The sequence below is a fragment of the Leptonotus elevatus genome, chromosome 8, assembly GCF_054856555.1.
Source record: "Leptonotus elevatus isolate MCC_2025b chromosome 8, RoL_Lele_1.0, whole genome shotgun sequence".
In the NCBI taxonomy this organism is placed as follows: Eukaryota; Metazoa; Chordata; class Actinopteri; order Syngnathiformes; family Syngnathidae; genus Leptonotus; species Leptonotus elevatus.
In genome coordinates, this window is record NC_141246.1 from 10,878,371 (window position 1) to 10,892,096 (window position 13,726).

Consider the following 13,726-nt stretch of genomic DNA (forward strand, 5'->3'; position numbering starts at 1 on the left):
AAATTAGGGTTTCAAACTAGAATTAGGTTTTCAAAGAAGGGTTTTAAACTAGGGATGCAGATCCAAATTAGGGGTGTGAAAATAGAGGCATGCAGAGGACTGGTTCAAGAGAGTGAGAATTGACCCTCCGGCGACCAAAACCGATTTTTTGGGGGGGCGTGCCCATCGCCGATCATAGATGAAGTAGTAGGATTTTTTTTTTTTCATGTCTACGAATGAGTGAAATCAAGATTCACACTCCATACCAGTTGGTGGCAGTAATGCGCTTTTGACTGTTTGCCAACCACCAATCAAGAAAGAAGAAGCGAATCACAACACTGCTGTCAGCTGCTGTACTTCCAGGTTATTTTTGCGTTTACCTGCGGTGACAATGGCTGCAGATGGCGACTTCTTGGCGAGATACCGTGCTGTATCGAATAAGCTTAAAAAGTAAGTGCTGGCTGAATGCGTTGCAAGGGACAAATGACAATTTAAAAGGGTTTCCGAAGTGATGTTTAGCAAGCTAGCTAAAGGTTGCTAGCGTCTTTCGACTGTCCTGTCCGAGAGATGTGTGTCATGTAAGGTAATGACATAATTAGATATTTATTTATGTCTAAATTACTGCAATTTAGTAGCTAGTGGCGTCGTCAATGAATAGCATTAGCACCACACGACGGTCCAGTGACGCGCGCTTGCAAAACACTTGCTCGACATCAATTCATGATAACACAGATAATAAAATGTTGCTTGTTGTGGAAATTGACAAAATTGTTTGTCCACGTTTTAGACGTTTCCTTCGTAAGCCAAATGTCGCGGAGGCAAGTGAGCAGTTTGGTAAGTTTGGACGTTCAAGTGACGAGCAAAACTAGATTTGATTTGCACAATGCTCCAGTTTTTGTCCCCCCCATTTCCAGCAATCTTTGTTGTTTTTAGGCCAGCTTGCCAAGGAGCTGAAGCAACAGGACTGTCTGCAATATGCTGCCTTCTGCAACCTCGCCATTGCCAGGTAAGGCAACTCGTGCTTTAATATTTTTTTCAGAGGTTTTTGTCTGATGATAATAAAACAATTTGGCAGTGACCTGGACCTGTTTGTTACAAGTAAGCAAACTATAAAGTCGAGATCAGGCAAACAAATTTTGCTTCCAGGTTCAGGACTAAGATAGGCTGTAAACTTCCTGATTCCACATACAGTATGAATGAATTTTCTATATTGGTCTGTAAGAGCATGAATACAATTTACTGCTTTTAATTTGCAGTTTATCTCATGTACTGGTTCTAATTAGAATGTGCAAGTGTACCTATTGCTTGTAAAATTGTGCTTATGTAATTATAGTGAAGACTGAACCTATTTTTAAAACATTTTAATACAAAATAATGGAAATAGAAATAATCTGTCCGAGCCATTGTTCATCTTTTATCCCAACCTGTACAGCTCCAACACTGTGTGACTTTTTCTTGTGATTGTGCTCCTGCAGGTGTGAGCAGACTCTGTTCAATGCTCCTGGAGAAGCTCTGGCGCTAACTGATGCCGCACGCCTTTTTCTTTCTTCCGAGAAGGAGAATCGCTCTCTGCAGGCACCAGGCTTTGACGAGCACCTGCAGGCTGCACTCAACTGCTACAGTTTTGCCATCAAGGTTCTCTGTGATACACTTTTTTCTGTCTTGTTAAGTGTGGAAAATCAGTCTATTGTGCCAAGTAAATGTAACCAGTGACCAGTCACACAATGCTGTTGTTTTTACAGGTGTATGTTGAAATGAACCAGCCCGTGATGGCAGCCAGTCTATGTTTAGAACTTGGCAACGCACTCAAAGTAAGCCATCCTGTTCATGTGGTACATTCTATGGGTGATGTGCATTCCCTTTTGATTTGACACTTCTTCACTAGGAGATGAACCGACCAGAAGACGCTATCGTTCATTACCAGAGGGCTTCGGAGCTGCAGACGCAGATGCCAGTGGAAGCTCTTCTGTCAATGGGAGAAATGGCTTCATGCAAAATTCTCACACGTGAGTTTTGATGTCTCTGATGCTCCTCTTAGCATTTATGTTTTTCTTCAGGTCAGGTCATTTTGGCATCCAACATTCTGCCTGCCTCTTACTCCAAATCGGCTAGGAAAAGCGCCTGTAAACATCCAATTGCTTGACTCGCTCATCTCCCGTGTGATTTGTGTCTCTTTGCAGGTGACTATGATGGTGCCTTGTCCGTGTTTACAGAAATGCAGCTTATGTGCCAGGAGAGAGGACTGCAAATACCAGGCACCAGCACCCCCGTTGGTGAGGCTTATTTGCATTTCACACGGAGCCTTGCATTCCGATTTAGAATAAAACCGAATGATGACCCAAGGCAAAATCCGGGGCTCAGGGCTCCTGGCAGTCCTGCGGCCTGGCCCCTCTGGTTGGATGGCTTTGGGAGATGAATTTTCTGGTTTCGGGTTGGGGGAATGATAGTGGTGTGGAGTGTGGAGGGCAGCTATTTGATCCCTGTTTCCCTCTCTTGCGAGCTTATTGGGGCACCCAACGTCCCTGGGCATGGGTGTTGTCCTCTCGGGGTCCCCAGTTGTAGGCGCCCTGGATCGCGCTTCCCACTTTTGGATGTAGGCCGAATCTGCCCGTCCTCATTGTGCCGGCACGGCAACTCCGAACAATAGATAAATAACGTCCGTATGTGACTGCTTTCATTCACTTATGTCTTCCATGGTATGTACCTGCTTGACGTGTATCCACTCACAATGACATCGCCTTTATGATTAATTACGTCAACTCCCAAGACTGTCTTCTATGGTTCCTTTGTGTGTTTTGGCGCCGTGTAGCTACTCATACCACACACTGCCAGGTTCACTCCCCCTGTCCTGCTCCTGCCCTTACTATCCTCTCCCCTCCTATTCTATTAGTTACTTGTTACTCACAGGACCCATCTTGTACTTTTACACTGGAGTCATTTTTTTGTCTATTTTATTTTTGTTGTTGTTGAACTAATAGGTGCTTTTCTGGACATCGTGGCAAGGTGTGAGATCTCTAGAGTGCTACTGCTGATGCTGCTTGAGGTACAGGCCATGTTTTTGAACGTATACTATAAACTGTATGCAGATGAGCAGTGCTTCAAAACAGGAGAATGGTCAAAAACGAGGTGCTCTAAAGCAGCCATGCCAGCGCGAAGCATCTGTTGAAATAATAATAAATTAATAGATAAAAGTAAAGTGCTTGTTTGTTAAGCAATATTTAAAGATCCAGTAAGTGGTGGATAATAGTGACGCGTAATAGTTATCTGCATCAACCTCAAGACACAATAAATATCTTCAGACTTTAGACATCCATTTACCTTCAAAATTAATAATTTTATACTAACAGACAGTGGCACAAATAATGAAAAATGTGGTTCTATGCTGCCACCCCGTGGCCAACAAGGATAATCATATCTACTATGGCTGTTTTGCATCACACAAATGTAAATATCGTCCCGCAGATCTCAAACTGGTTTCCAAACAAAAGATGAGTCAACTCTGACTTTCAGGTTACCCAGGCAACAATCTGAGGATATCTCACAGGCAGTATTTCAGGTTTATGAGTTAGATTGAAAGTGAAAATGCATCAGGGTCGATGTAATTGCACGAGAACATTGTTGTGATGAGCTGCGAAAGGTTTAGTATGAAAGGAAGGAAACGCCCATGCAATGAGAGTCAATACCTCGGCATAATGCTGGTTATGTGTTGCTCTATATTCCACATTGTATATGATAAAGCCCGTTTAGTGGTTTGAATCTGCTTTTCTGTGCAGCCGCCGCCTCAGAAGCTGCTCCCAGAACATGCGCAAACACTGGAGCGATACGCATGGGAGTCCTTTGACCCACACAGCCAAGGTGGATACGCTTTTAATTTCTTAACAAAACCATTCAGATCTTTTTCTTTCTTCTTTTTGTTATTGGGAAGTCAGTGGCGTGCTGCAAATGACAGTTATTTGAAGTCCAATGAGTCAGCGCCCGTGTTCTCTTTCAGTGACCTTCCTACCCGAAAATGTTTTCCTGCTCCTGCAGTCGGTGGTGGTGAGTTTCATCGGCCGCATACTTTTGCACTTGACAGGATTTCCTGGTCTTCTCCTCGGGGCCTTTTGCAAAGCTGCGATGAATGTGCTCGGATTGGCTCCGCTTTTCAAATGGATCTGTTTTCCTGTTTTAATCTGCGGCGTTTGTACACGTGTCCTCAAAGGACCGATAACAGTACGGTTGTTTGATGAAGCCGTAACAAAAAGGGGAGTCCGTAATGGAATATCAACTGAGTTTATGAACAAGCACACACTCGCATCGCTTGTCAAGGCCATCGGAATTTATTTGTGCAGCATATAAAAGCCAATATGTTTCACAGATGGCATGCCAGGAGAAAGACACAGAGTCCCTGAAGTCTCTTCAGACTGAGCTATGGTAGGCATTCCAGAATGTTCGTCTTCATCATGAGCAGTTTGCTGCCTCTCATGGGCGATTGCACGTTTTTCATCTCCAGTCTTATATTTGTGTTTTCCCACCTCAGGCCACTGCTAACCGCCGAGCAGAATCACCTCCTCCACCTAGTGGTTCAGGAGCGCATCACACCGTCTGGCCAAGGCATTTAGCAGCGTCCTGTTCTCATCCGCTTCCTCTGGGAACGATAGCTAACTTCATGGAAACATTCCTGCTTGTGACTGGGTCTGTTGTAAGACCTCAAGAAACGCTTGCGCTGAGAGAAATACAAATTGGAAAACCTTAAAGAAACCTTTGTGGTATGATGGTTAACGTCATTATTTCGGGCCTGTTCTGACTGACTCTGGGTGAGACCCGTGCATTACATTTAGACAAACAACCGTTAGTTAATACTCACATTCACCCCTATGTACAATTTAGAGCTTACGGTGAATTTAACTTGAATGTTTTTGGGAATGTGAGCTCAAGCTCGAGTAAACTGATGTAAATACAAAGAGAACGAGCAACGATTGGAATTCCAGCGATAGGCCGGCAAAATACAACTCGTGCGTGTCTATCCTGCCATTTGATCACGTTGACCTTGATTTGATGAGTGAAGCATGAAGATGTTTTTTACTAGTTTTATTGATTATAGTATATGGCTTCAGTCCAATGTATTATCTTCAAATGAAACACTGTTGTCCTCCATACCTGGTTCACATGTACAAATTGATGTACTTTTTTTTTTTTTAAGATAGCAGCCTACTACAAACAAAATGCAAAACATAGTTTGGAAAGAAACATTACAAAATGTTACAAAAATATAATGGTTACAATGTACACGGATAAAACAAGGATACATTATACTTCAATCATAAAATAAAGATGCATACTTAAAACTACTTGTATTCTCAATGAAGGCTTGTTTAGTTGTTCAAGTAACGGCAACAGGGAAGTTGTAGTGTTGCTAACATGCTGTAACTTTACACAATGTTCACTTCTGCTGGAAGCTTCAGTTTGATTCAAGGAGGGGTCGGCACTTCAACGTCTTATCAACACCCCACTTCCAAAATGGTCTGAACTGATGGCTTCATTTCAAAAGAGCCAACAGTGTGAGACTTAAGGCACAGAGATGCTACACTCCTGTTTTGCACCACAAAGGTATGAAGCCACGTCCGACTGCAGTTGGGGTTAGCTTAGCATAGAGGCTACATCATTCAAAGGTAACAAAATCCACATTTATAAGACCTTCTAAAACTCATTTTGTGTAAACTATTAAAAAAACGACACACAAAGACAAATGTCTCCCTCCCACTTCTCCTAAATTTTATGCTAAGCTTACAAGCAGCAAGCTAGCTGACAGTTGCCTAACTCGCTACTAAATGTCAAAAGAAGTGCTATATTACATCATTGTAACTAATTGGACATTATGTTATGGTAATTATTCAAATTAGCACTGTACTCCCACATACTCTCTACCATCAAATTTATTTTGGGGAAGGGAAATCTGCCCAATTAAAATGATTATAGATAAATGAGTTAGGCTTATCTTAAGTACTTTAAAAAATATATATTTTTGTTTTTAGTGATTGAGCAATATTCCCATTAAGTTTTTTTTTTTTTTTTTTACTCCCAGCAACAAATATTTGTCACAAATTTGGAGGATACTTCTTGAACGTCCCAATTAATTAAGAAGGGATGTGATCCCAGATCTCGGCCTGCTCCTTTTCCACTCACTCGCTCTTTTTCCTGAGAACGAGATAGGTGATGGCTAAGAGCAGCGTGAGGACAAACGAGATCCAAGCCAGGATGTAGGAGTGCCCGTATGCTCCACTTTCTTCCACGTGGAACTCGGCGGTGTAGATTGAGGCCGCTATCATTATACACAGACCTGCGGGCGAGAAGTGAACAGTCAAGACCATTTGTACTCATAACCGGCAACTCCATATGCTAATAATACCAATCAACACATTTCCTCATGTAGGCTACTGGCTGGGGGATGTTTACGTGAATGAGAGTGAATATAATATGATTCATAACTACTACATAGCGCTCTTGACATTTCTCTGGACACAACTTTTGCTTTCACTGTCATTTAATCAGAAGACATACGATTGTGTTTTGTTTCTTCCGATCCAAAATTATTTCTGGGCAAATAATGCCTCACTCTAGTCTGCATACATCAGCACTTTATCTTTTATCACAATTGACAGCTTTACAGATATCATTTTTGCTCTTACAGGCAGTATATATTGTATTAGTCACAGTAAAGGCAATTTTAGCCACTTAGTGACACTGTTTTTTTTTTTAAAGTTTGCCTACAGTGTGCCGTTTATTATTCATGTGGTTCATGTGAGTGGCACACCCCGTGATTCACGAGTGCATGGAAGCGGAGGCCACAATTAAAGGAAATATGGCATTTTAATCAAAATTAGGAGCGGTCATAACATCTTACAACGCTTGTCAAATAATATAAAATGAAATGAACGCATTAGGTATAACATTGTCAATCTGTATATCACCCAATATGAATCAGACTGAATGTATTCTTTTAATAGATATGACAACGAGTATTACAAATATTTAGAGTAGAACGTCATGAGCCATCAAGAGAATCCACATGACTCACTTTTCTGCTCATCTCTGAGTGTCCATTCTGTTGAGAAAATTGAGTGAAACGCCCTAAGGCAGTTGTAGCAACTGAAAGACTTCAAATATCTGGATTTTTTTCCTGAAACCATACTTTAAAAAATCGCTACTTAGCCTAAATATTATATATTTTTTAAATATATATATATATATATATATATATATATATATATATATATATATATATATATATATATATATATATATATATATATATATACTATAGCTATTTAGGTATCCCCCTTCACTGTTAGAACTAAACAGTAACACAATTTGCGTTTAGCATGTAGCTGAAGTTAGCTTCGCAGTTTCTTGTTTATTTTTCAGAAGCGTCTTCACTTCCCCTGTTGTCCTCTAGCGCCCCCCACGGGAGGTGGGACTCCCACTTTTAGAAAATACCATTCGATTACAATTCTTTATCAATTATCACTTCTTCTTCTTTTTTTACATTTCATATTCTCATTCATTTTTCAAGCAAAATATAATTTCTGTGCTGATATTTAACTCATTGATTATTATGTGTTCAATTTGGTGCTTATCAGTGTTGTTTGTTTTCAGTCAGTGGTTTTTGTGTTTGACATTCCATTAGTCTTGTGGAGTTTAAACCAGCAGATTCTTGAGACCAAAGAACACACAACCTTTGTCTTAATTGCATCACGCAGTACAAATAAATATACTGTATTGAACCCTGCCTCTGGCTTCCAGCAGACAGACTCGCAGCATTTATCGATCCCACCCTATCATATTGATTTTCATTGATCCTCCCCACTTACTCGGTAGGGTTGTACTGTACGTGAATGCGCTTAATCAGACAATTAGCTCATGCATTCTAAAAACACTTAAGCACGAGAGGGGATCGAAAGATTCCCTCAGGTTATGACAGATTGGTTATTACTCACAAGCGAGCAACTGTAGAACGCCGGTGAAGGTGAAGCGCTGGCCTTTGGGCAGAGTGAAGAGCTGAGCCACAAAGACAAACAGGGCCAGGATGGCAAAGATGCACGCCAGCACGGAAGTCGCCTGCACGGCCTGAAGGTACTCTGCAACGTCAACACATAGGAATGACAAAAATGCAGACAATTGCAATTTGCACACAGTGCTTATTAAACATCCATGCATTTGCAAACACTCGTTTGCTAACAGGATGGTACTGGTTTGTGCACATGACATCTGCCTGCTGGCCATATAGTAATACCGGACTCAACACCTGCTAACCATATCTTAATCACCGCAGTGGGACATAAAACCGCATCTGTCAGGTGAACACATTTCACATAGCACTTACCTTCTGGGTAGTCTTTCAGGTTGGTGTAATGCCAGCCTGTGTTGAGCAGCTCCCATTGTCCCCACAAGTCAGTTGACAACACATCAGTGGTCCACCAGGCCTGCAGAGACGCAGGTACAAGTTCATGTCACATTTTGCCTCCATGGCACGCTTGTCGCTGGCATTAGGCCGAAAACAACTACTTTATTGGTCAGTCCACATGTGTGGGTGTTCTTTTTACATCTAAAGTCTTGAAAATGGCTTGCACTCTTTAACGTTGCCTTAATTTACACTCCGGGAAGAAAAAAAAACTGAGAACGTGTATTTGTAAAGGTACAGTATGACCAAGTAAAGTACGTTGTATAAGAAAGAAACACACACTATGATATAAAATGAAATAAATAATTTGACAACATTTAAATTAAAAGTGCTCTAACTGTTGTGAGGAAAGAACAGTGAATTTAGGTCTGGACTCTGACTGCCCCATATAAACCCCACCTCTTTTCTCTCTTTTCATAGATCACATAGTTTGAAAAAAATAAATATTCGTCATTGTTTTTCGAATTGGACGTTCAGAGTTATATAGGCTATAGACAACAGTATGTAGATGCAATGAGGGTCGTGAAATACACCCCAGAACTGTCACAAAACTGGTTAAAGAGCACCCAAATTCTTGCCCAGCTAGGTTTAAAACAAAAAAAATATAGTTGGAACCTGAGTCGTTTTTTTGGGATGCATATAAAAATTAAAAATTTAAATAAAAAATAAAAACACAATATACTTACATTATCAATGGTAGCAACGAGGAGCAGGATAATGGTAGTGAGATGCACAACAACGATTCCAGCCAGCATCAACATGGTGACCCTCTGGGAAAAGAAAATACTCCAGTGATTTTTTTTTTAAAGGTACTGCGGGGTGTGCGCGTGCGCATGCGTGTAGGAGGATGCATTTACTGTATTTAAATGAACCTCCCCCCTTTACAGAAAGCCCCTCACAGCTGTCCCAGATAAAACACTGCGAATGGGAGCTGACAGACAGAGGGGCCCCCCAAAAAACGCCCCCAAAAAGCCCCGCAGACAGATGTGCCTCCCCCCCATTACCCCCTCCCCCTCGCGCCGATGTGTAACCTTTTCACACTTTTATTGTTACACATCGATAAAGGATAAATCAACGAGAAACTATTTGTAGGGCTGCTAAAGTAGTCAAATTCCGTCCTTCAAACTATTTCCGTCGACGAGAAAGGCGCATTTGTTGCAGACAGTTTCCCGAATTACACACGCAGGCCCTCTCCTACTGTACCATGCCGTCAACAACTTTGAAAAGAGCGCGAGAACATGAAACTTGACCATAATAATTATAACAACAACGATAATAAATCGCTTCGGCGTCATTTATGACGGCTACCGTTCGACACTGAATGGTTTCCAATGCGCGCCTTTTACGCTCGCAACTTTTCAAGCCTTCCAAGCTACTTTGAAAAAGTCGTAAATCTCGCTTTTCCTGCACTTAAACTGACCACAAAAAAAAACATCGAAAAACGCGCGTTTCATTAAGACGAACGAAAGGAACGATTAAGAGTAAGAATGCAATCAAGGATAATAAAGTATTACCTGAAAGCGCTCCAACGCACAGCCCGGGAGTTATTTGGAAAATGTGAACGGCAGTAGAAGACCCACCCAGCTCTGACTTGGACGCACACACATCGGCCTGTTTTCCCTCTCTTCCCCTTGTGCAAGCCCCACCCAGAAAGTTTCACATTTTTTTCCCCCTCTCCTCAATGAAATGTCCGCACTCACCAAAAAGCTACTCTGCATGCTGTCCACAGAACAACAACCGATTTAACAACTTTGATTTCTTCGCCCTTGTGGAGTTTCTCAAAATGTTTTTCTTTTAGTAAACAGTCAACTATAAGCATGATATTTTTTTCCCCTTCATGATCATACTGTAAATAGCTTTCTTTTACTTGCATGCAAAAACGATCACACTCTGTCTACTGCATTATACTAATTATTGCAGATTACCTTAGAATTTAAACATGGCCAACTATTGTAGTAGGCTCACCCCCAGATACCGTGTAAATATATATGTGCCTTAAGGGTATGGAAAGTAATACTGTAGTTGTGCAGATGCCAAACGAACCGCAAATCCTGTTGCGCTGCCATCACACGTCATGCAAATGCAAGCGTGGAAGCGCCAACGATGGATGCGGTCATGTCTGGGTGCAGCATTTCGCAAATATTCTTTTTGGATAATATGTTTGGCTTGACTGGCAGCATCTGTTCGCTTGCTTGTTTTTACCATGATGCACTTTTTGTCTCCTCTTGATTCATGATGTATGAATGTGCATGTTACAGTAAGTGCATGCGGTGTGGAGCACGGGGTCGAAAGTCTGGAGTCTGATACTGATTCCAATCGATAATAAAAAAGCTTAGAATTGATTATCCAGCGCCTGCATGCCAGGCAATGCACTCTCGCTGAATTACCGTCAGCTGTCATGGCGGCAACATACTCTCACTCAGCAATAACATCCCAAAAAATAACTTGCTCTACAAGGATTATGTTCACTGCTGGTGAGATTCCTAATGTTTCTGTAATCACCAAATACAAATGCAAAATGCAGTGTCGTTTCATTATTCTCAGCTTAGGTGTCGATACAGGGTGTAAAAAGTAGATGTAAATGTTTGGCAATTAAAACAAAAATCTCAAGTCAAGCTATATGCGCTGAAGCTTTTTTTTGCTGTATCAATAAATGTCTGCGCTCTGCTGCCATTACCATCCATCTGCTTTCAATTACTACGGTCCCTGACACAATTGTGTCTTTTTTTTTTTTTTTTAAGTCACAGTTTGTAGAAAATGGCCTGTTCGTTGAACTTTGAATTCAACCATGATGGTATGCAGTGACATCACACAGAGAGGGTTTCACTCCTAACTGTCTTCGCTTTTAAATGCTCCGGACTTGACAGTCTTAATGTTTTGGATGCCGTGGAAACCCCCCCCCCCCCCCTCTACAAAAAACAAAAAACTTTTTAAACTCAGTTTTTTCTAGGGTCCAACTGACTTTTGAGTCAGTACATTTTAAGAGTATAAAAGCAATCATAATATATATAATTTCCGAGAACACGATGTAACACGAAGTGCAGATTTACAGGATTGGAAACAAACGGGGACCTCACCGACTGACACCAGCACACAAAAAATCCAGTTGACAGCAAATTGCGGCGCGAGTGATAGCAGCGAGCATATCACCGTGGCAACTTCCAACTGCAGCTCAGGCCTGTATAGGCGCCGGTGTTTACAAAATAACAGTCTGGCTTAACTGACTTCTATTGAGCTCATGTTATTGTTCAAGCAAAGGCTGTGATTATGGAGCTGGAGGGAGCGAGGCCGTTAGTGCTTGTTTCACTCGTGACATAATACAGATGTAGTGGATTTTTGCAAATAATGTTTTTAGAAGCTCGCCAGCAGTCAGCCAAGTGCATATCCACTAAAGCTTTTCCCTACCTGTGTTGGATGAGAGAGAAAAGCTCAAATGAGCACGGGTCTTCTTTTCTTATGACAAAAGCATGTTTTGAAAGCAGGCTCAGCTCATCTCTGCCCTCAGGCCGGAGATCTTTCAGGGGAGCCCACACGGTCGGAGGTGGTCGTCGGCGCAGGCCAACAATGGCGGGCTTTGTGCTGCTGGAGGTGGGATGAAGGCAGATAACATAATAATGACTTCCTCTGCTTCATTTGCTGAGAGGGCTTTTTTGACTTGTAACGTGAGCTTCTCAACCTGGAAAAATCAGCATCCCACATATTGTGGATCACCCCCAAAAAATAGGAATGGAGCAAGCGCATAAAAACACACACAAAGCAGATTTCGGTTTTATCTGTCAACGGTCTTTGTTTTACATTGTAAACTGTCATTTTTAGTCTTGTCTTCAAGACACATTTTTCCCTTTGTGACAATACTGAAGTGAAATTTGAAAGGTCCATTTCTTCCCCTCCAAGTAAAATCTCAAACAAACGTTAATGTAGCATGAAAGGACTCCAGGCGAGGCAGGAAAGTAAAACATTCCGAAAGGTTGTCCAATTTAGGAATGGTGCAAATGTTACTTAAAACATTGTCTGGACAGTTGATAAATGCTTTATTATAGCAACATTTTGACTCAAGAAAGGATGCCCTCATTTTGATTTCGGAACAAATCGGAGGTTGACTGGCCGTCATCACTGAATGGCATGTAATCGGCCTTTTAGGTTGCACAAATGATGCTTATATATGTTGTGAGAGCATACTGGGTCCGCTTTTAACACCAATTCTGAGTCAGTGGCGTGTTCTGTTCATGTCCCAACTTGTGAGAGACCTCCACAAAATAGCCATTGTGCAGAGAAGTGCTTATTTGGGAAGATATTAGAGCAGCAGCTGTCACAGCTGGAAAGTCTTCTTTTAAATGGTGAACATCCCAGCAATCTTTTCCCAGTGTAGCAAGACTGGAAGTTCAAATCTATTTAAAATGCTGCCGTTGACACAGCCTGCTTCGTGATGGGAACATGCTTCATTTTCTTTAAGTAGAGAGCCCTTTACAATGATAATGTGTTCCCCCATAGAAAATCTATTTCTCTTCAATTCTATTTCTCAGATATGGCTTTTAATTGGACTATTCGTTCTATATTTCTTTTGAAATTTCTATTCACATTCCCACTTACCACCATTTCCACGCCCTTCAATACAAAACTTAAGCAGTGTAGTGCACCATACATTTGAACATTCCAAATGAGTTCCAGAGTATTTTTTTCTTTCTCCTTCTTCTTCTTCTTCTGTCTTTTATTTTATTTTATTTTTTTAATGGACACTGCAGCACATTGCGGTCCCATCTGGAGCAGCAACACTTACAGCAACACAAAAAAAGCCCTCATGACTTAATCAAGCAAATATGTCCTCACCTTCTATCCCTCCAAAAGGCTGTACAATCCTGCTGTGACTGCAACTTTACTTTTATCATAACTAGCTTAAGTACAGAATAGCCAGTGTCCAGATGCTTGAGTAATACCATAAAAAATGTTGGATATCAATTCGGAAGGACAGAGAACAGATTGCGTCGTCTGCTGACATGCCATGAATCCGTCATTATTATTATTATTATTATTATTTATTTATATTTTTTTAAGTGTCCGGCAGTGTTTATCACGAGGAATACAAATAATGCATATAACAGTACTCAGTTTGGACAATAAATGATGATGATTATTAATAATGTTTATAAAGAACATTCTACACACAAAATCGAGACTTGTGACTTTTTGTTTGTTTTGTTTTGGACTAGTATTTGTATTTTTTTTTAAACAATGCATTATGTAATTCTATGAGATTTTCTTCAGTTTAAATTTTTTTAGGCCCATTTATTTTGTTTCAGTGCTCTACAC

The 13,726-nt window shown here is 41.0% G+C and overlaps 2 protein-coding genes across 2 annotated transcripts; one reads left to right on the forward strand and one right to left on the reverse strand.

Moving 5' to 3' along the window:
- Positions 1-266: 266 nt before the first annotated feature.
- Positions 267-5,306, forward strand: f8a (coagulation factor VIII associated). Its single transcript, XM_086083534.1, has 12 exons — positions 267-429; positions 767-813; positions 913-985; positions 1,455-1,614; positions 1,722-1,790; positions 1,865-1,985; positions 2,160-2,252; positions 2,958-3,022; positions 3,753-3,834; positions 3,971-4,017; positions 4,337-4,392; positions 4,499-5,306. The coding sequence occupies exons 1-12, from the start codon at positions 371-373 to the stop codon at positions 4,578-4,580; spliced, it is 954 nt and encodes a 317-aa protein (XP_085939660.1). The 5' UTR covers positions 267-370; the 3' UTR covers positions 4,581-5,306.
- On the reverse strand, positions 5,035-10,040 carry emp1a (epithelial membrane protein 1a). Its single transcript, XM_086083535.1, has 5 exons — positions 9,934-10,040; positions 9,106-9,189; positions 8,342-8,441; positions 7,956-8,096; positions 5,035-6,298 (listed from the first exon to the last, which is right to left on the reverse strand). Exons 2-5 carry the CDS (start codon positions 9,178-9,180, stop codon positions 6,141-6,143), a joined length of 474 nt encoding a protein of 157 aa, XP_085939661.1. The 5' UTR covers positions 9,181-9,189; positions 9,934-10,040; the 3' UTR covers positions 5,035-6,140.
- Positions 10,041-13,726: the final 3,686 nt, after the last annotated feature.